This window comes from Urtica dioica, chromosome 7 (assembly GCF_054948205.1).
Source record: "Urtica dioica subsp. dioica isolate 48M chromosome 7, U.dioica_male_clone48M_v1_H2, whole genome shotgun sequence".
In the NCBI taxonomy this organism is placed as follows: domain Eukaryota; kingdom Viridiplantae; phylum Streptophyta; class Magnoliopsida; order Rosales; family Urticaceae; genus Urtica; species Urtica dioica.
Window position 1 is genome coordinate 32,052,312 of NC_142762.1, and position 23,110 is coordinate 32,075,421.

Sequence of the window (23,110 nt, forward strand, 5' to 3'; positions counted from 1 at the left end):
CACATGTGAAAACATTTAACAACAATATGACCTATATTGCCCCCGAGTTGGCTAACAGGTATGCCAATATTGTTTCCACTACGTACATGTCTACAATTGCGTGAGTTGGAGTTTCTGCCTCCGTAGTTGAAGTGATGGCCTCCTCAAAATGCAAAATTTGTGCTTGATGTGACGGATCAGCCACGGTGACATAGTTCTGTACTTCTCGGAGGGAAATAGCATCATATCCGGCTGTGAGATTAACAACAACAAAATTCTATTTGGTGGCGAGACCAGTGAGTATATATAGGATTACATCTTCACCTCATATCATCGATTCGATTAAACTCAGATTGTCTTCCGTATTCTTAATTTTCGGAATGAACTCATCAATCGACAAGTTTCCTTTCTTCATCATTTGAAGAGAGAAACACAGTTAGAGAAGGAGAGCCTTCGACGTGGTGCGGAAGAGAGCTCCAAGAATATTCCATACATCCGCATTGTGTCGACAATGATTCACAAGACCTAATATGACTTATTCTCATCCGTAGAATAAACTCATGATTGGAAGTTGAGACTTGATTGCCATAGGAATCAGCAGATTCGATGAATTGAGACGGACAAGAGACCAGGCTAAAGAGGAAACCGCCAAGGCCATGAACACAAATGGTTGAAAGAACTTGTGACCTTCAAAATTTATAATTTTTCCGATCGAGATGAAGACTGAGAGGATTTACATGATGTGATAAATTTTGGTACATTTATGTTTAGCAGAGAAGAGTTTGATAGAATAAGGTTTCTCTTTGCGTATTTTGAGACTTTGAGATTTGTGTTTGAGTTTAGGGGATTTTGAGCTGTGAAGGTTTATGGTTGAGCTGTGAAGATTTGTGGTTGAGCTTCGGTCTTTATAGAAGAAGAAAGAGAGCTCGCCATTGAAGTTGAGAAGGAGAGATCGAGAGCTAGAGAGAAACTCGCTCTGATAACATAATGAAACTCATAAACTATATTGAACCGAGAACGATTCAATTATATATACACTACTACAAATTAAGTTTTCTGGTGTGGAAGGGTATTAGGTACGACAAGTCACACCTAACAGTCGCACCTAAGAGGGTATTTGGTGCAACATGTCGCACCGGATACCCTTCCGAAAAACTAAAATTTTCGCTAAATTTAAGTGGTATCCGGTGCGACAAGTCGCACCTAATACTTTTTGGTGCGACATGTTTCAAAATTTTAAGGGGGCCTTAAATCCCTCAGAATATTTTTCACTGTTGAATTTACTTTTCGGTGTGACACTGTCGCACCTGATAACCCCAATAGGTGCGACAATATGGTTAAAGTCGCACTAAATATGACACGCAAAAAAAATTATTATATAAAAAGATAAGTGGTATCGGGTGCGACATGTCGCAGCGAATACCTTCTTGTGCGGCATGTCGCACCTAATAAACCCAACAAGTGCGACATGTCGCACCTGATAAGCGCAACAGGTGCGACATGTCTCACCTGATAAGCGCAACAGGTGCGACATGTCGCACCTGATAATTTTAGGTTATTTATAACACCCAGCCTCTTTCTTCTTCTTCCTCACTCTACATTTCTCACAGCTCTCTCTCTCTCTCTCTCTCTCTTGCCGGCGAACCCGACTCCAGTCCTCGCCCGCGACCCAGCCGCCTGCGCTCGCCCGCCCGCGCCCGACCTTCCCTCGCCCGTGCCTCCAACCCGACGCCTCCAGCCCATCGCGCGCCTCCAGCTCGACGCCTCCTCTCTCTCTCTCTCTTTCTCTCTCTCTCTCTCTCTCTCTCTCTCTCTCGTCATTACTCTCTCACGTCTGCACCTTCTTCGGGTGTGCCATTCATCCTCGCCGCCGTTGGGACATCACGGCCACCGTCGCCGCCGCACCTCATCCTCGCCGCCGGGCTTCGAGGTAAGGTTTCTATTTCTCTCACTCTCTTTCTCGATCTATTTCTCTCAGCCTCCACCGCGCGCCGTTGCCTCACCGCCAACCTCCTCCTCATCGCAGCCCCGACTTGTCGAGTCCGTTACTACCGCTGCCCAGCTTGCCTCTCCGTGCCAAATAGTTTCCCAGGTAAGTTTTTGTTGTTGTTTTTGTTTATGTATTTATTGAATTATTAAGTAAATATAATTAGTTTTAATCATAATTAATAATTAGTAATAAGTAATGTTAGTCTAGTTTAATAATTGTTAATTGCAAATGAAGTATTTTAATTTCACTTGATTTAAAATATGTTTAGAATATGATTAATCAGTTTAAGTTAATTGTAATTTTACATGTTAAAATAGTGAAGTAACATGTTTATGTAGTTTGATTAATTTAATTGTGATTTAAATTAAGTAACATGTTTAGGTAGTTTAAGATGTTATTTTAAGTTATTATAATTATAAATGAGTTAAATTAAGTTAATTGTAATACGTGTAGCGTTTAATTAATTAGTAATATGTATTGCACCGAGCCACGGAGGCTCGGCTTAGGATTTACAATTGTTAGGAAATTAACCTATAATTGCAATGTTAAGTTAAAATGTTAGTGCCTTAGAGTTTAGTTTATTAATAAGATAGTTCTGGATGGTTTGTATATTTTTTTAAACATGTTAGCAGGTTTTCGGTAGAGTTTCGAGTTAATTAGTTTCATATTTTGGGATATGGTGAACCTTAAAGAAAAATTCTCATATTTTAATATATAGATAACAAATAATTAGGTAATTAGTCATATTTGCACTTTTACATTGTTATATATTTATTTTTGTTTTTAAATACTAGGTAAATAGTCACAAATATGACATGATATTTCCAATTTTTAATTTTTTTATTATTTACGGAAAGTTGACTGTGCAGCAACGTTAAATATGATTATATACCCCAATAGACTCTATAGCTTAAGTCTAAAAACCTAATAAAATATGTACGTGGGACCTTTATATATATATATAAACTATTTACGTGGGACCTCCTTGTTTGGCAATTGGCGGGGATTTGAACCAAGGATCGAAATACCGTTACCGTTACCGTTCCGAGCCTTCGAATTTACTGGGAACCGCCCGTACCGTAAAGGAATACCGGGGGAAGCGAGAAAAAAAAGGAAACCGGTACCGTTGAACTTACCGTTACCGTAGAGGAATACCGTCAAATACCGGTATTTACCGAGGGGAATTCAGAAAAGAAATATACAAAAAAACATACAAAGTACGTAGGATAAAATTCATAAAATTAAAAATAGTGTACAATGTTTCAACACACTACCAAATTACAAACACAACAAAAACTAAGTTCAATAACCAAAATGATAAAGTTCAACACAATCCACCAAATACTATTGTTCAACAAATTCAACATAGGAGGGATACAAATGACTACTCAAAGCGACCGTATGCAGCGGTCATACAGTAATCATACCAAGTCATGTAATGAGCATATGCACTAAAGTACCTGTTCAAGTGATAGTCGTACTCATACTGAGATGAACCAACAGTCATGGAGTGGAGGGGATAACCTGGAACTGGTTGCACCGTTTCGGGAGCGTAACTTGATGCAGAGGAGTCTTGGTAGTTGTAACTGGAAGATCCGTCATCATAAGATGACTCTGTGCCTTGAGGACCAATTGATACCGATCCGAAGTTGTAGGACAAGTCATCAACGTTATTGCTAGACGTAAATGACATGGCATCATTCATACCTCCGCCCTGACCTCCGCGTCCGTATCCTGAATCAAAAAAGGCAGGGTGATGAAGACGATCAAAATCTTCTTGCGATGGTGCGTATCCAAGCTGAGAACCGCCGACATCACCAAATGAGGTGCCTCCAGCAGTAAAGGAACCCCCAGACCGATAGGAACCTCCAGCACCTCCCCCTGATCCACCGTCACCTGCACCTCCACCTGCTCCGCTTGATCTACGGCTTGAACCTCCGCCATCTGAACCCGAACTGTCTCCGGATCCGCGTTGAGGTTGGACGTCCTCGTTCAGCACTCGCTCCGGATCAAGTCCAATATCTCGAGCCGCTTCAGCTACTGCCGGATCCGGGTTCTGGTTGACGTCGTCCATGTGAACTTCGTCAATCCAGCGGAGCATTTCGTCGTCTCCCTCATTGTCGTTCCCCGAGCGTTCGAAAGCTCGTTCGATGATATCCAAAGGATCCAGGGGGTTGAGGTTGTTGTCGTGAATCCGAGTTGCTTCTCGGAGCTGCAACTTCATGTTGTACGAGCAGAAAACAAGCTTCTCGAGTCTGCCGTACGCTAGACGGTTCCTTTGTTTTGTGTGGACGAGGGCAAATGTACTCCAATTCCTCTCACAAGCGGAGGCGGATGCAGTTTGTTACAAAATTCGAATAGCCAACGTCTGTAAAGTCGGGGTCCAATTTCCGTAAAGCTCCCACCACTCACCTGCAATCATGTGACATAAATCATATCATGTCATTTATTACCATTCCATGACATAGTTAATGGCTTAATGCATACAATTCATCTCACAAACTTACTTGCACAAAGGGTGCCTCGTGCCGAAACAGCACTTCGTTGTGAGAAGTCCCCTCGAGCGTCTCGAAATGCGATTAACTGTAATTAGAAAATCAAATAAGACTCGTATATTCATAATGTGATATAGCTTGTAACAATTTATAGTTTTATACCTCTCTCCCAAGAGTTGACCCATCAAGATCCTGATGCAAGAAGTCGAACACCCTTGTCACAGCGGCCATGTGGGTATTGTCCATGTGGATATCCGGGTTAAACAGCAACTTTGGATTTAGGAAGAAAGCTGCAATGTGTAGTGGATGTTCCATTTGAGGACTCCATCTGTGGTTCACGATGTCGACAACCCATTTCTTCCCACTCATCGCTTCCAACTTCTTTCTCATCTCGTGGAAGACGTAGTATAGTAATCCTATCGTGGGATGCACCTCAGTGTCCACTAATCGAAGAGTGGTGTACATCGGCTCGAATATGGCACACACTTCGTCCACCGAATGCCAGAATCTGGGATTTAAACAAGTCTCGGCTATGGATGTACCTGTAGGAGTTGCACTCAATTTGGAATCATCCCACCATTGACTACTGAACATCGTCCTCAACGCAGCTCTCTTCTCTCGGAGACTTCTGAGAGCTAGGTAGTTTGTGGCAAATCTTGTTGCGCCGGGATGGATGATTTCACCTGGGGATGTCTCCCGTAACTTGGACAACACAGTGCCGTGGTTGTAGATGAACTTAGTCGCATCCCTCGCAGATTTGATAGTTTGCTTAACACTATCTCTCTTCCCAATATCTTCAAACATCAGATCTAGACAATGTGCAGCGCAAGGTGTCCAGTACACATGGTACTTGCGTTGTAATTTCAACCCGGCACTCCTGTAGTTCGAACCGTTGTCGGTCACAACTTGGACGACATTCTCTTTTCCGATTTCTTTGAGCGCTGACCTCAGTATTCCGTAGATGTACTCCCCTGTTTTCGTATGCTTTGATGCATCAACGGACTTTAAAAACACCGTTGCACCAGCACAATAAACCATAATGTTTATGATGCTCAGTCTGGTCGGCCCCGTCCAACCATCAGTGAGTATGGTGCAGCCGTATTTTACCCACCGCTTCTTTTGTTCGTCAATGTAGTTCTCCGCATCTGCAACCTCCATATCGAGGTATTTGTTATGAATTTCATACGGAGTTGGTATAGGAACGCCTGGACCTGCAATATGTCAATATACATCATGTTAACGTTTCAAGAACACATGCGATTCGACAATATGAAAATAAAATTACTTATCACAAATTGAGGATTACCCAAGTCTTGAGCGGACGCTATCATGTTTTTGAACTCATGCGAGGCGGCCTTACTCGCCGGCACATGTTGGTGAACAAAGAATTTTGTTATGTGTCTTCCGAGCCACGTTCTCTTCTTCGGATCCACGATCTCATCGATTTTTGTTTGCTTCGCACTCGCTGACTTATATAATGACGGAGCAGCTGGTGGAGATTTTGCCGTAGAACCACTGCCGGGCCCCGACATCATCCGAGCCTCCCATTCCGTCTTAGCCGCCTCTTGTCTTGACCTCTTCATAGCTGCTCGTAATTGCGCTTCGTAGTCTTCTTCGTCTGATTCTTCCACGCCGACATTCTTAGTCAATGTCTTTTGAAGCGTAGCGTCCAACGACTTTTTGTTCTTCTTTTTTACGACATTGCCTTGAAGTAAAACTTGCATCTCTTCTCTCACTTCAGGAGGGACTTTCTCACAGAATTTGACACTCCTCGTTGGGTCTACATGGGCTAGGTGGTTTTTCACTCTCGTGATGCCGCCACCTCCCATATTGTGCTCGCAAAATATGCACTTGTGGCCGCTACTTTTCCCGGGAATAGGTGTGCAATACTTCCTAGCTGGGTCGGGGGCCGACATTCTTGCAACTTGTAATCTACAAATGAACAAATAACATTTACACAATATCACTAACTAATTATCAACTTGTAATATACACAAAAACTCTAAAATTACAAACATCAACACAAAAACTCTAAAATTAAAAACAAGTCACAAAATTTCTTCATAAATCAATAAACAAGTTCATCATAATCCATAACCTTAATCATCACTAACTAATCACATAATTATCAAATAATTCGGATTAAATCCAAAAAAATTACAAACATCAACACAAAAACTCTAAAATTTAAAACAAGTCACAAAATTTCTTCATAAATCAATAAACAAGTTTACATAACTTTAATCATCACTAACTAATCACAAAATTACTAAATAATTCGGATTAAATCCAAAAAAATTACAAACATCAACACAAAAACTCTAAAATTAAAAACAAGTCACAAAATTTCTTCATAAATCAATAAACAAGTTTACATAACCTTAATCATCACTAACTAATCACAAAATTACTAAATAATTCGGATTAATTACCAAAAAAATTATAAACATCACCACAAACTCTAAAATTAAAAACAATTCATAACAATTTCTTCATAAATCAATAAACAAGTTTACATAAGCTTAATAATCACTAACTAATCACAAAATTAATAAATATTTCGGATTAAATCATTAAATACAAAAAAATTACAAACATCAACACAAACTCTAAATAAAAACTACATTCATGCTCACTAAGTAGTCATAACTATCAAATTATAGTTCATCTTCAAGAATCATCAACAAATTTCAAGATTTAAACTCAAAATCATAAAAAAACTCAAAATGGACGGGATCCTCACCGGGAAGGGCGGGAACCGGCGGGAAGTCGTGAGAATTGGCCGTGTTCGCGTCGGGAAGAGGAGGGGTTGGCGGGATCCGACCGGGATCTGGGAAAATTTGGGCTGCGCGGCGTCGGGAAGCTGGTGACCTAAAACCGACGCGAATGAAGAATCCCAAACGGGATCCGGGCTTTTATAGCCGGGTTTTTCGTTTTTTTAAACAGAACCGGACCGGGAAATGGGAACCGGGTTCCCACCCGGATCCCGGTCCGGTTCCCCCGGAACCACCGGAAAACTCCGGTTTTGGTGGTTCCGGTGCCGGTTAGCTTCAAAAAGGGGGAACCGGACCGGTTCCCGTCCGGTTCCCCCGGTTTTTCAATCCTTGATTTGAACATAGTCACAGGTTGTGCTTGAAAGTTGACGCGCTCTGAGTTAATCTAAAATCGTACAGTGGTTGATCAGGGCTGATCCGAACCTTTTTGTGAAATATCAGAATCTAAAATCGTTGGATTTTTTTACAGAATGTCACCGAATACCGGTATTGTATTTAGGGATGGCAATTTCGTGTTCGTGTCGTAATCGTGTCGTGTTAATCGTGTTTGCATAAATAATTACTAGAATCAAATCCGACCATTTATTAATCGTGTTTGAAATCTAGATCCAAATCCGACCGTTTATTTTTTTGCAGATCCATAACCGTTTAAATTAAACCGTTTAATAGTCGTGTTAAATTGGTATTTAATCGTATTTTAACCGTGTTTAGACATTCGGACTCGATTAATTGCGATATAATCATAAAAAACATATTAGTCATAAAATTAGAATTGTCCTTTTTCTTTTTACACTAACTTCCGATACATCGACACTGAGTCACGTGGCTAACTAATACTTTTGTTTTCCCTTTATTATTTTCCTAGTTTTTCACACAAAAAATTTGGCAAAATATCAAAAAAAAAAAAAAAAAAAAAGGAGGGAAAATAATGAAGGGTAAAAGTAAACAAAAATAGGTAGTTGAAATTTTATGGAGAATATGGAGGGATATCAAATCTAAATATTAGTCTAATTATTTATTGTTTCATGGAGAATATGGAGGGATTGTTATGGAGGGATATCAAATCTAAATATTAGTCTAATGTTATGGAGAATATGGAGGGAATGTTATGGAGGGAATGTTTTATTTGGATAAAAATTAGATATTGAATTTGAAAGCAAATGGAGGTAATAAGTCATTTTACTATAATTGAAATCAAATAAAATTGAATACGATACGTTATTATGAGACTATAGTTGTTGTGATAGTCAAATTTAAATTGTGATAGCTCGATATGAATTGAATTAAATTGAAATCAAATAAATTGAATATGATACGTTATTATGAGACTATAGTTATTGTGATTGTGAATTGAAATCAAATAAATTGAATATGATACGTTATTGTGAGATGATAATTATTGTGATTGTGTATTGAATTGAATTAAAATAAAATAAAATTGAATATGATACGTTATTATGAGATGATAGTTATTATGATTATGAATTGAATTGAATTAAAATCAAATAAAATTAAATATGATATGTTATTATGAGATGATAGTTATTGTGATTGTGAATTGTAATGGTTCGGTACGAATTGAATTGAATTGAAATAAAACAAAATTAAATAGGATATGTTATTATGAGACTATAGTTATTGTGACTGTCAATTTTAAATTGTGATTTTTCAATATGAATTGAATTGAAATCCAATAAAATTGAATATGGTACATTATTATGAGATGATAGTTATTGTGATTGTGAATTGAAATTGTTCGATATAAATTGAATTGAATTGAATTGAAATAAAATAAAATTGAATATGATACGTTGTTATGAGATAATAGTTATTGTGATTGTCAATTTTAAATTGTTATTTTTCAATATGAATTTAATTGGATTGAAATTCAATAAAATTGAATAGGATACATTATTATGAAACATAGTTATTGTGATTGTGAATCGTGATTGTTCGATATGAATTGAATTAAAATTGAAATAAAATAAAATTGAATTTAATACGTTATTATGATATTATAGTAATTTTGATTGCTCGATATGAATTGTTATTCTTATTGCTCGGGTTAAGTCAATTGGTATACTATTGACTATATATTATCATACGTGAATTGATATTTATACGAATATACTTTATTTTATTATATCATATTTTCTAATATCAATTTTATGTTTATAATTATAATTTTATGTTTATAGTTACAAAATTTATAATTTTACATATATAATATTAATCGTGTTTAAATGGATCGTAATCGTGTTATTACTCGTAATCGTGTTGATTGGATCATATTCGTGCGGGTCGTAATCGTGTTTCGTGTCGACCATTTAATAATCGTGTTAATCGGTTTTTTATCGTGTTACCGTAATCGTGTCGTTTTGAACAATTTTTTAATCGTGTTAGCGTGTTCGATCCAATTAAGAACCGACTCAGTTATTAAGATCCAAATCCACTTTAAATCGTGTCGTAACCGTTTCGTGTTTCGTGTCTGGACCAATTTGCCACCCCTAATTGTATTTGTCTTAGAGAAGAACTGTTTTGGCCTTTTGGGATGTGGTGTTAATTGTTATCAATTACGTGGACAAATGTATCTCAACTCATACCCAATAAAAGAAAATGATAAAAAAAAGGAAAAAGTCCTCGCACAGATTCAGATTCAGATTCATTGCATTCATTGAAACAAGACAACTGGCTTCTGGGAAATATATTTGGACACGTCATTCATATAATACGTGAGCATTGGAAAACTATTTCTTTCCAAGGAAGCTTATTTGCTTCATACTAGTGGTTCTTATCGCACATCACGCTTGAATATTCTTTACACACCACCATTAACCACACGTTTTAGTTACACGATTTTTTAAGGGGAACATTATTAACCAATCAGATAAGAGTACATATATATATATATATATATATATATATATATAAGTTTGGACAAATATATAAATTTATACAAAAAATTCACATAATGAAATAAATATACACAATACTTTCTGTGAGATACGATCAGTGCTATCCGTAAAAAAAGAGACGACATTACTACTTGCCTCAAATAATTATACTTGGTTTTTTAAGTAAATTTAAATTACTAGTATGTTAAATTTAATTTATTACGGAAGAATATTTGTGGAGTATTGTGATATTGTTCAATCAGTGAGGTGTGCTACTTTTTTAGTTAAATGATACTTGGATATATATATATGTATATGTATATATATATATGTATATGTATATATATATATATGTATATGTATATATATATATATATATATATATATTAAGGAGGTAGGTAAATTGGACTAAGCTACTTTTCCCTTATATAAACTAGGTGCATAGATATTACATGTGAATTATCATTGAGTCGTATCCGTTTGCAATTTAATTTAGGAAAAATAACACATTTATACCTTGTGTTTTAGTGAAATGTCGAGTTTAACCCTCGGTTTTCAAAAATGTCGAGTTCATACCCTCTGTTTAACTAAAATGACGAAATTATACCATCTGTTTAACTAAAATGACGAAATTATACCCTGAAATGAATAACAACCTCACAAATCTCCCTTTCATTGATATTAACTCTTATATAAGAAAAACCGAATCAAATCTAAATCAGTACCCTAACTTTCAAATTCTCAATTTTGAAATAAAAATAGCCTTAAATTGAAATTAAATAATAAAACTCATACCTCATAAGAAATGACTTCATTCCGTGTTCGAATTGTAACTCTAAATCCTGGATTCTCTGTTCGAATATGCGATTTTGATGACTATCAACTATCGATGTTTACCACTTTGCCTCTTTCTGTATTTTTCACGATTAAGAGACTGTTGTTTATTTTTTAGTTTTTAAATAAATTACATATATGGCGCGAATGAATAAAGATAATTGGTGTTTATATATAAATATTATAGTCAACGTCAATGAAAAGTCAATAAAAAGAATATTCGTGACACTGTTGTCTATTTCAGGATATAATTTCGTCATTTTAGTTAAACAGATGGTATAATCTCGTCATTTTAGTTAAACAGAGGGTATGAACTCGACATTTTTGAAAACCGAAGGTTAAACTCGACATTTCACTAAAACACAGGGTATAAATGTGTTATTTTCCCTTTAATTTATTTGTAATGTGGCAGTTCAATTTCTTAGGATTTTTATTTAGATAATTATGATATCCGATTCATTTTCAAGTTTGCTTGTAATGAAGAATTATTTTTAAATTATATATGTCATTATTATCTATCATACACCACAAATTCTAATTATTATAATATGAAATAGTTTTAAGAATTGAGAATTAATTTTTTTATTAAATTAAATATAAATATAGATAAAATGTGTATAATAAAATTTCATTTAAGGTTGTTTTAAAATTCGTGAAGGTAATTTAATGTTATAAATACTCACCTTCTATAAAAAAAAAAGAGTTTTTATGGTCATTTGTATAAAAAAAATTATTTTACTATTAATTAGTGATCAACTTTATACAATGGTGAAACTAAGGCGTGCCCTCTTACATAATTAATGTAGACAAAAGATGGCAGCCTCTTAAACTAGTAGGTTTGGTCAACGGTCTGTTCAGCTTATAGCTAGATTATAGTAGAGGTTTATTTATTACAAGTTTGAACAAGTAAGCAATAATTAAAAATATTGATTTTGGACGAGCAATATGTGTATCCACTACTACAAATACTGTTTTCAGGTGCGGCAGACATTCGGGTGCGACTTTTCGCACCCAAAAGTCGCACCAAATAAGGCTTTCAGGTGCGACTTGTCGCACCCATAATTCAAACAACTCGCCGAAAATTTTCGCTGATTTTTTTGACTTTGGGTGCGACTTTTCGCACCCAAAAGTCTCTCAGAACTTTTGGGTGCGACTATGTCGCACCCATAGGCTGAAAATATTTTTAGCGGCCAACTTTCTCCCGGTTTTGGTAAAAATATCATTGGGTGTGAAAATTCGCACAAAAAAATACTGACACGGGTTATTGGGTGCGACCAAAAGAGTCGTTGGGTGCGAGAAAGTCGCACCCAAAGGTCTCAAATTTTTGAGCGGCCAAATTTTTCCCCTCTTTTACAAATATCATTGGGTGCGACTTTGTCGCACCCAAAAGGATCATTGGGTGCGACTTTGTCGCACCCTAAAGTGTCATTGGGTGCGACAAAGTCGCACCCAAATTCAAAGGGTTATATAAATTAAAGTGCTACTCGGTTTTCATTCTACCCAAGCCAAAACTTTAAGCTTCTCTCTCTCCGATTTCTCTCCTAAAAATTCTCCGACCACCCCACCACACTCCGAGCTCCGTCGCCGCCGCCACTCCGAGCTTCGTCGGCTAGGTAATCCCTCTCACTCTTAGATTTTATCCTCACTTTGTCTCTCCCCCTTCTCTCTAACACATACTCTCTCTCTCTCTCAGCCTCCGACAAGCCCTCCGACCAACCCCTCCGCGCGCATCTGCCCCTCCGACCAGCGCCTCCGTTGCAGCCCCTCCGATCACCAGCCCCTCCGACCAGACCCTCCGACAGCCCCTCCAACCAGCACCAAGCCGGTGCCTCCGCTGCAGCCCCTCCGACGACCAGCCCTTCCATGACCAGCACCGAGCCTCCGCTGCAGCCCGTCCGACCAGCCCCTCCACTGCTGCCTCTCCGACCAGCTCCTCCGACCTGTCCCGAGCCTCCGACCAGCCCCTCCGCTTCATTAGGTATTTTTCATAATTTGATTAGTAGTTTAGTTTGATTAGTAGTTTAGTTTATAATTAGTTAGTTAGTTTGTAATTGATTTGTAATGAATTAGTTAATTAGTTTGTAATTAATTTATTAAATGAAATTTGTTCTAATTAGTTTTAGGTTTTTTAGTTTAATACTTACATGTTTAGGTTGTTTAGTTTTGATTAGTTTAGGTTAATTGAAATTGTCAAATTGAAATTGTAATTGTAATTGTAATTAGTTTAATAATATGTTTAAGTTGTTTCGTTTTAATTTGTTTAGGTTAATTGAAATTGTCAAATTGAAATTGTAATTAGTTTAATAATATGTTTAGGTTGTTTAGTTTTGATTAGTTTAGGTTAATTAATTGAAATTGTCAAATTGAAATTGTAATTAGTTTAATAATATGTTTAAGTTGTTTAGTTTTGATTAGTTTAGGTTAATTGAAATTGTCAAATTGAAATTGTAATTAGTTTAATAATATGTGTTAAATTGTATTCATGAAATTAAAATTAGTTAAGTTATTGTATAAATGAGTTGAGAATATTGTATTTTTGTTGTAAACGAGCCACAGAGGTTCTGTTTAGGGTTTAGTTGATTATTAGGATAGTTTTGGATGATTTATATATGCTTTTAAATGAGTTCGCAAGTTTTTGGTTTGTTAGTATTATAGGGGAAACTCTGCCGAAATTTAGATTGAGTTTCTAGCCTATTATTCTCAAAACCCTAATTTTTTCAATTCGACTTCAAATAACATAAAATTCATAATCTCATCTTCATTCATTGATCTTCGTCCCGTAGCAATAAGTAATCGACTTCATTCGTCTTCACTTAGCAACAACTCTTAATAATTGTTCTTTTTCCATTTCGTTTAGCGAAATCAATGTTTAATCCAAGTAGAGATTGGATCACCGAGAACAATCGGTTGTCCTTGTAGTATAAAATCGGAGTTAATGAATTTATCCGCGCTGCAAGAAGATTTTCGAACGATAATTACGAATATCGATGTCCTTGCAAGCCTTGCAACAACGTGAGATGGCACGACATTGGGGTTGTAAGGCATCATCTGCTAAACAAAGGGTTTACCCCGGGCTACACAGAATGGTATCATCATGGCGAGGTCGTGCGTTCCGTCGGTCATCTTGAAGAAGTCCCCATCGGAGAAACAGCCCAGCGAGGAGTAGGAGGAATACATGCTGATGTGGAGGATATAAGAGATCACGAGGATTTCGATGGTGTTACGGAGCCGGCTCCGAGCGAGGTGCGTGCGGAGGAGCAAGTGGAAGACTTGTTCGCCGAGTTGGAAGCGAAATTGTACCCTGGATGCAAGGAGTTTTCGTCGTTGTCATTCTTAGTTCAGTTGATGCACCTTAAAGTCACGAACCATTGGACGAACAAGTCGTTCACAGAACTGCTGCAGCTTTTGAGGAAGTCTCATCCAGCCGGTAATCGAATACCGGAGAAGCACTACGAGGCAAAAGCAAAGCTGAAGCGTTTCGGCATGGGATACGAGATGATCGACGCGTGCATTAATGACTGTGTCCTATTCCGAAAACATCTCGCGAACGTCGACGTGTGCCCGATATGTAACGAGAGTAGATGGAAGCCAACTGGTAAGAAGATACTGCAAAAGATATTGCGATATTTTCCCTTGAAAGATCGATTGAAGCGACTGTACGCATCTCGACACACGGCGCTTCATATGCAGTGGCACGAAAGAGATCGCGTCAAGGAAGCTGGCATTCTACGACATCCTGCGGATGGTACAGCGTGGAAGAATTTGGACGAGAGATACCCAGGATTTGCTGCAGAGCCTCGGAACGTGCGTCTTGGGCTAGCTGCGGATGGATTCAACCCGTTTGGGGATATGAACCTATCGTACAACATGTGGCCTGTAGTATTTACGGCGTACAACTTGCCGCCTTGGTTGTGCATGAAGAAAGAGTACCTGATGCTCACGCTTCTGATCTCGGGGCCTCATTCACCAAGAAAAGATATGGACATTTTTTTGCAGCCTGTTGTTGAAGAGCTGAAAGAACTGTGGGAGAATGGAGTCCGCGTTCGTGATGGAGCCAAAGATGAAGTGTTTCGGTTGCGTGCCGCGTTACTTTGGACGATAAACGATTTTCCGGCTAGATCGTATTTATCGGGATGGAGCGGCCAGGGGTATCTCGCTTGCCCTTCGTGCAACTTTGACACGCCGTCCATAAAAGTCAGAAACAGGATCGTCTACTACGACCATCGTCGATTCTTGAAAAGGCGTCACCGATTGAGGAAAAGCAACGATCACTACAAAGATAAGCACGAGAAACGAAATAAACCCAAGAAGTTGACTTCGCAAGACATACTCGCTCAGTTGGCTGGTGTTTCTTGCACGACTACTGGCAAATACGCTGCCTCTGTAGGCAAAAAACAAAAGCGAGCTGAGTGCGAACTGAATTGGACCAAGAAAAGCATCTTTTACGAGTTGCCGTACTGGTCTGAGTCGCAGTTGAAACACAACATGGACGTGATGCACGTAGAGAAGAACGTGTGTGAGAATCTTCTCGGGACGATGCTCAGCTTGGAAAAGAAGAACTATGACACCGAGTAGGCGAGGCTTGATTTGATGGACTCGGGCATCAAGACCGTTTTGCACTTGGAACCAAATGGGGGTGGGTATTACAAACCGCGAGCGTCGTACGTTTTGACCCTTGAGCAGAGACAGCGATTTACAGAGTTCTTAAAATCTGTCAAATTTCCCGATGGTCTCGCTGAGAATTTAAAAAAAATGTGACAACTGATGGGAAGCTCACAGGTTTGAAGTCGCATGATTGCCACGTGATCTTGCAAAGATTGTTGGCTGTTGGTATTCGCCCTTTTGTGCCACAGCCAATACATGATACGATCACTGAGCTTTGCAACTTTTTCAAGTTGAGAAGTTCGAGAACATTAAGAGCCGAAGATCTTTAAAGAGCGCAAGAGTCTATCGTCGAGATCTTATGTAAGCTTGAGATGATATTTCCACCTGCTTTTTTCACGATCATGGTTCACGTGGCGATGCATCTACCAGAGGAAGCGTTGCACGGCGGCCCGGTGCATATGCGGTGGATGTACCCTTTTGAGAGATACCTTAGGACGTTAAAACATTTTGTCAAAAATAGAGCTAGACCAGAAGGCTCTATTGCAGAAGCTTATGTTGTAGAAGAAGCTCTAACGTTCATTGCAAGGTATCTTAAAGATAAGAAAGTAGTTGATGAAGTTCAAGTGCGAGAGCTCTCCGTTTTTCGATCCGAGATGTGATAATTACGATTACGTTACTTACATAATAATTAATTTTTAATAATTTTTTTTTATGTGTAAATGCGCGGATAGTTACTCTACTGGCGGATCTTCGGCGACAAACAGAAGAGCAAGACGTAGTATTTAACCAGGACGACGCAGAGGAGCACGCGATGCTAGAAATTCTCGAGAACCGTCAAGATTGGTATGTTGGAATAGGTCCAGCGGTCCCGAGATCATCTTGGGCTATTGCTCAGGCTCAGGATGAAAGCTCGTCGTCAGGCTCAGGCTCGACGCGGCGCGTTCAAGATCTAGTGGTTGGCGAGCTCCAGGCTCAGTTGGCGGCACAACAAGTCGCTATGGACGAGATGAGGCGAGCCTCGCAACAGCAGATGGAGGAGATGCAGCGACAACTGTTCGCGTTCACAAATCAGTTTTCGCCCTTGCCTCAGATGTCGCCCGGCACGATGCCACAGATGCCTCAGATGTCGCCCGGCATGTTGCCACGGATGCCTCAGATGACGCCGTCGCCTCAAATGCACCCGTCGCCTCAGATGCACCCTTTGCATCAGACAACGCCGCCATCAGTTTCAATGGCAGATGCTCAGACGACGCCGCCAGCTTCAGCAGATTTCCAGCGAAAGCGTACGAGCGGCAGTGCACGAGGAGGTAGCAGCAGTTCCGGAGGAAGATTTGGCGGAAGATGGAGTAAAACATTCAAGGAGTGGTTTACAAACCGAGGAAAAGGAAAGGGAAAAGAATGAACATTTTTTTTAATTATTTGTCGTACATTATAATAATTATTGTAATCGAACAACAAATGGTTAGTTTTTTTATTATTATTATGAATATTAATTAATGAATTTTCTAATTATTAAACTATTTAGTACATATTATTTGATTACAATCATAGAATTTATAAGCATAATAAACCAAAAAAAAAATTAAAGAAAAACTATCGGGTGCGACTATCCGCACCCGAAAATTGAGCGGGTAGACCTTTGGGTGCGAATAGTCGCACCCAAAGGTCAACATTCCCTGCCAAATTATGGCGGGAAGGCTATTGGGTGCGACTTGTCGCACCCAATAGTTTGGCGGGAAGGCCATTGGGTGCGACTTGTCGCACCCATAAGTCAGAAAAGATATGCGAAAAAGTCCGCGGGTAGACCAGTGGGTGCGACTAGTCGCACCCAAAGGTTTGGCGGGTAGGCCTTTGGGTGCGAAAAGTCGCACCCAATGGCCTTCCCGCAGACTTTTTCGCATATCTTTTTTGACTTATGGGTGCGAATTTGGGTGCGGAAAACCGCACCTAAAAGTCGCACCTAAAAGTCATGACCAAAAGGGTGTGACTTTTCGCACCCATGACCTTTAGGCAAGAACTTTTGGGTGCGAAAAAATCGCACCTAAAGTCGCACCTAAAGGTATCATTGGGTGCGACTTTTGACTTTTAGGTGCGAAAAAAGTCGCACCCAATGCTGTTTTTTTTGTACTAGTGATCGACCAATGATCGAAATACCATTACCGTTACCGTTCTAGGACTCGAATTTCACTGGTATCCGAAGGTAAGCCAGAGGAATACCTTAGAATTCAAAAAAAGAAAACGAAAATTGTACTGTTGATAATATCGTTACCGTCGATGAATACCGTCAAATACCGTACTTATCGAGATGAATGTAGTGAATAAATATTTTAAAAATTCATACATAACATAGGATAAAAATGAAAAAAAGTCTACAATAATAGTTCAACAAAAATCCAACACAAACTTAATGACATAGTTCAATACAAAGTACAAAATCAAAATAGTAACAATATTCATGTTAAAAATCAACTAATTATACATAAAATGTCATATTCTACAACTAATTTAACAAAAAAGCCAAAAATACATTCAAATCTAAACCCTATTTTCTGTTGTAACAAAAAAATTGGATACAAATTCCAATTAAATACAATAATGAAGTTAGAAACTAAGAATTTGAACTAAATCATAAAAAACTAACAACAAATTTCATGAAGAACACTAAATATAATAAGATTTTAAAAAATTGTCGGTATTTGATCACTTACCGGTAAGTTTCCGTCGGAATATGTGAGAATTTGTCTAAAGACAACCGGAAAGTGGACGGATTCCTCGAAAAACACCGGAAATCGGAACGGTTTCATCAGAATCTAAGAAAGATTTTGGTTTTGTAAATACCGATACCGGGACTCTTAGATAAAGGTTTCCGGTCCGGTTTCCAACCGGAATCTGTGGAATTTCAATCCTTGGTATCGACTATCGACCGTAGTTGTGTTAACAAATAAATAAATCTCCCTAAAAAAATTAAATGAATTAATAACTACCTCAGTACCAATTGTGTGCAGCTCTTTGTTTCCTTCTATTTTACCCATATATATATATATGTGTATATATATGTATATATATAACATCATTTTTCTATCATATCAATTGACAATTCAACACAAAATAGAAATTAAAGACCTTAAAGTAGTGGGCCGGGCCCACAAAGGTGAAGCCTCAAACATCAAGATAAAGTCAAAGCACTAGATAGGAAGGGAAATTCAAGAAAATTCAAGAATTAGAATACGACATAAAAAATTGAAGAACAATGTGTCACAAAGTTTGCATATGATCGGTCTGCATCGACAACAAGGCCCGTGCATCAAGCCCATAAGACGGACTATCATGACAGATTCATCTTGCGCATCTCCCCGACGTGTGTTCTCCGCATCTCCATCTGATGCATTCGTTCGCGACAAGATTGCACGGGGACCTGTACGATATACCCGTCGGCTTCCTTCGCACGCTCCCATTTTATCTCTCAACCCACCGACCCGCCTCGGCCACACCTATAAAAAGAGCATATTTTCCTTAAGAGAAAGGATTCGAATCGTTGAACTCAAACCACAATCTCTCTCTCTCTCTCTCTCTCTCTCTCTCTCTCTCTCTTATCACCTCACTTTTTCTCTATAAAATCATAAATGAGCTAATGTTGAGTATCAGAGTGCGCGCTATAACTACTTAGACTGCACATTGTTGTCGATGTACCTCTCATATTACATACAAAGACTTCTTAGTCTGTACAAAATTGGGCGTAGAAATCGGAAGGGACCATAAATTCTGGGTCCGGCCACACATTGTTTTTGTTTTAACGGATTGGAATCGATAATTTTAGATTCGTGAATATGACGGAACCATGAACAACCCAAAGTATTGGGTACTTCTGCTATTTTTTATTATTAACCTGGGCCGTTGGGTGAATAACCAACACCCCATATTATATTTTTTTAATGTCCGCCGCGACGAACTATTGATTTTCTTTTTAAAAAATAGATGAGTTTTGTTATTTTTTTTCAGAAACGAAAAATTCCGACATTAGATCGTATATCCGCGTTCCGGATATTAGAATATGTATGTTAATGGTATTTTATTATGATGTCTTGACTATTTACTCATCTTTTGTAATGTTTTCTAGTTAAGCTTTGCAATATGAAACCCTAGCCTCTTTTGGCACTCTCTCTCCCAAATTCCTATCTTCTTCTCTTTCCAATTTATACATGAAATCAGAGCGCAAATCTCGTCAACTCGAATTAGCCTTATTTTTGGAATTCGGCTATGTCTTATTCGGCTTTGATTTTGGGGGGTTTTGCATCGTTTTTGGAAATTTTTTGCAACGACTCACTCCATTTTCTTGTTTCTCTCTATGATACGTGTTCCGGTTCGCTCTCTATTTGTTGTCTTTGTTCCATTTTGGATATAGATTTGGTTGTTGGATTTGGTCGCTTCTTCGATATGAGTGGTGTTAAAGATGATTTGCTTCAGTCTATTAGTGTGCAATTGATTGGACATAATTATTCATTTTGGAGTTATGTTATGCAAAATTTCTTGAAAGGGAAACATATGTGGGACTATGTTTCTAGAACCGACTAATACCCGGCGAATGAGAAGGATGAAGGATTTGCTGAACAGTTGAATATTTGGGATGCTTCTAATTCCAAAATTATTCTTTGGTTAACAACTTGGTTCAGCAATTGGTCGGTGTTAAATTGGAAAAATAGGAGACTACTAAAGAGGTTTTGGGGCATTTGGAAAGGTTGTACACACAATCTAACTTGAAAAGAAATATAAGTTGTAGATTGACATCCGGACTCTTCAAGAAAACAGTATGAGTGTTCAAGAATTTTACTCTGCTATGTCCAGCCTTTGGGATCAGCTTGCTTTGACCGAATCAGCAAAATTACAAGCATTCCCAGCTTACGTTGCTCGTAGGGAGGAATAACGATTAGTTCAGTTTCTGATGGCTCTTAGAGATGAGTTTAACACTCTTCGTGGGAAAATTCTGCATCGCGTCCTCTCTCTTCAGTTGATTATTTGGTTAATGAGTTGCTCTCCGAAGTGATGCTCTTGAAGTCTTGTCTTGATAAGGATTCTGCTAACTCACAATCCCTCTATTTTTGCAGTCTCTCATTGACCCAACAATCATCACAAGACTCAAGCTACGACTGGCTATAACGAATGCAGCTTCTGCAAGCATAAAGACCATTTCAAGGCGTAGTGTCCCAAGCTGCTGAACAAGGCACAATCATCTTTGCACTGGAAATTTAGAAATCAAGCTCCGCGACCTCCTCATGTTGTGTCTCTGAACATGGGCGTCTGTTGTTCCACCTTCAGATTCTGGGAGCAATCCTGGTACCTTGATTGCTACAACCCCAAAGCACTTTCAGCAGTTCATTGTCTTGCAGCCACATGCCATGTCAGCCAACTTCCGCATAGGTTTTCCCTCGAGTAGCACATTAGGTACATCCTCCTTTATATGGGTACTTGACTATGGAGCCTCACATCATATGTCACCCGATTCTACATCTTTTTCTTCCATTAAACCTGCTCCTTCTATATATGGCACGACTGCTGATGGCACCCCTATGCCATTGGTAGAAATCGGATCTATCTGCACCCCTAAAATGTCCTTCTCCGACGTTTACCATATTCTAAATCTTACTTTGAATTATGCCTCAGTTAGTCAATTATGTGATTCTTGTTTATCATTTTTATTTTCTCTTTCTGATTGTTATGTGCGGAATCCTCATTTTGAGAAGCTGATTGAGATAGGTTGTAGGCGCTCGATCAGTGATATACGCACTCTTTCAATCAATAAATTTTTTTCGAATTTTCTTACCGTTAGAATTACAACCGACCGCTCTACACTGAGCTTCTGAGGAACAACAAGAGGTTAGATCTCCTAAAGTTCAATTCCCGTTCTCAACCCATGCCCAATATGAGTTAGAAGTTTACTTTGTAACTCATGTAACTTCTTGGTAGTGGCCCCGTTCCATACCTCATTTTATAGGGCAACCTCAAAGTGGCTCTATTTTATTATATTTCATCCACATCCCAATTTACATTAAGGTAATACCTCTTTGGTGTTATTGAGATAAGAGATGTCGTTTCTAGTCTATCTCTTTCGGGGACTTTACATATTGGATGAGCTGCGGGTTTTTAACGTTGTAGCGTCTAGTGTCAATTTGTCTTCATTTTTGTCTAAGTCCTTCATCCTTTAGGTTTTATATATGGAATTCTCATCGTAGACATGTTTATGGTTCTCGTTTAAAGTAGCATCCACAAGAGCTTTAGGAAATTTGCAGACTCATGATATTTTGGATTGTTGTGGTTGCAAATTAGCAAGATTCTCTGCATTACCTTTTCATAAAAGTGTCTATGTTTCTCTTCCACCTTTTGATTTAGTACACTCTGATGTGTGGAGACCTTCACCCATTCCTACGAAGGGTGGGTCTCGGTATTATGTCGTTATGATTTTCTTGACATTTATCATATGATCCGTACTTTTGTTAAAACTCAACATAAATGATCATTTAATGTTTTCGTTGCAACTTGGGTGGGTGAATATACGTCTACTCATTTATCTGATTTACTTGTTTCCGACTGCATTTTTCATGGTGTGGCTGAGAGAAAACATAGACACATTGTTGAAACAACTCTTTCTCTCCTCTTGTTTGCTCATGTTCCTAGTGAGTTTTTGGGAAAAAATTGTTCTTACTGTTGTTCACTCCATAAATAGAATTCCATCTTCCATCACTTCAGGTTTGTCTTCTTTCTAAAAACTTCATGGTCATGCTACTGATTATTGTTTCTAGAGATTTATTCTTCGATCCCATGTCGAGTGTACTAAACTCACCTCCAATTTTGATATTTGTGTATTTCTTGGTCATGGCGAAGGTAAAAAAAGATATCGGTGTTATGATCCAATTAGTAAAAAACTCTATATCTCTCGTCATGTTGTGTTTATGAACATAACCTCTTTTACTCTATTCCCTTGGATACTCCCAATTTGCATAAGTTTGATCTCACTCGTATTGATTCTTTTAAGTCTTGTACAATTGATACTTCTAGCCCTACAAATGGTGAACCTCAGCTTATCGACGCTCTTCCTACTCCTATTGCCTCCCAAGATGAAGCTTCAACGAGTGTGGATTCATCGCCTCCTCTTCCTACTTCCTAACCTCGTTACCTTCAATGAACTCGTAACTCTACACAATTACCTGATTATGTTTACTCCACCTATTCCACTTCTTTTGTTTCTTTTTTTGGCTTCCATACACAAACTCTCTAAGACCTCTTCTTATAAAGAGGTTGTTCTTGACCCCATTTGGCAGCATGCAACGGCTGAAGAACTCTCAGTGTTGTGAGAGACAAGTACTTGGGAAATTGTTCTTCTTCCCATGGGGGAACGTGTCATTGGTTCTCGTTAGGTCTACAAGATCAAAACTTAGCGTGGTGAGACAATTAAGAGATACAAAGTTAGCTTGGTAGGGTTTGCTCAGCAATATGGCATAGACTGAGGAAACATTTGCTCCCATTTCCAAGCATGTCACTATTCGC

At 38.5% G+C, this 23,110-nt stretch overlaps 2 protein-coding genes across 2 annotated transcripts; one reads left to right on the forward strand and one right to left on the reverse strand.

Moving 5' to 3' along the window:
* Window positions 1–4,313: 4,313 nt before the first annotated feature.
* LOC149390852 (uncharacterized) lies at window positions 4,314–5,502 on the reverse strand. Its single transcript, XM_089619870.1, has 3 exons — window positions 4,627–5,502; window positions 4,477–4,552; window positions 4,314–4,381 (listed from the first exon to the last, which is right to left on the reverse strand). The coding sequence occupies exons 1-3, from the start codon at window positions 5,500–5,502 to the stop codon at window positions 4,314–4,316; spliced, it is 1,020 nt and encodes a 339-aa protein (XP_089475996.1).
* Window positions 5,503–7,708: 2,206 nt separating this feature from the next.
* On the forward strand, window positions 7,709–22,730 carry LOC149390853 (uncharacterized). The gene is made up of 6 exons (XM_089619871.1): window positions 7,709–7,752; window positions 14,548–15,160; window positions 20,674–20,764; window positions 20,885–21,030; window positions 21,396–21,442; window positions 22,622–22,730. Exons 1-6 carry the CDS (start codon window positions 7,709–7,711, stop codon window positions 22,728–22,730), a joined length of 1,050 nt encoding a protein of 349 aa, XP_089475997.1.
* Window positions 22,731–23,110: the final 380 nt, after the last annotated feature.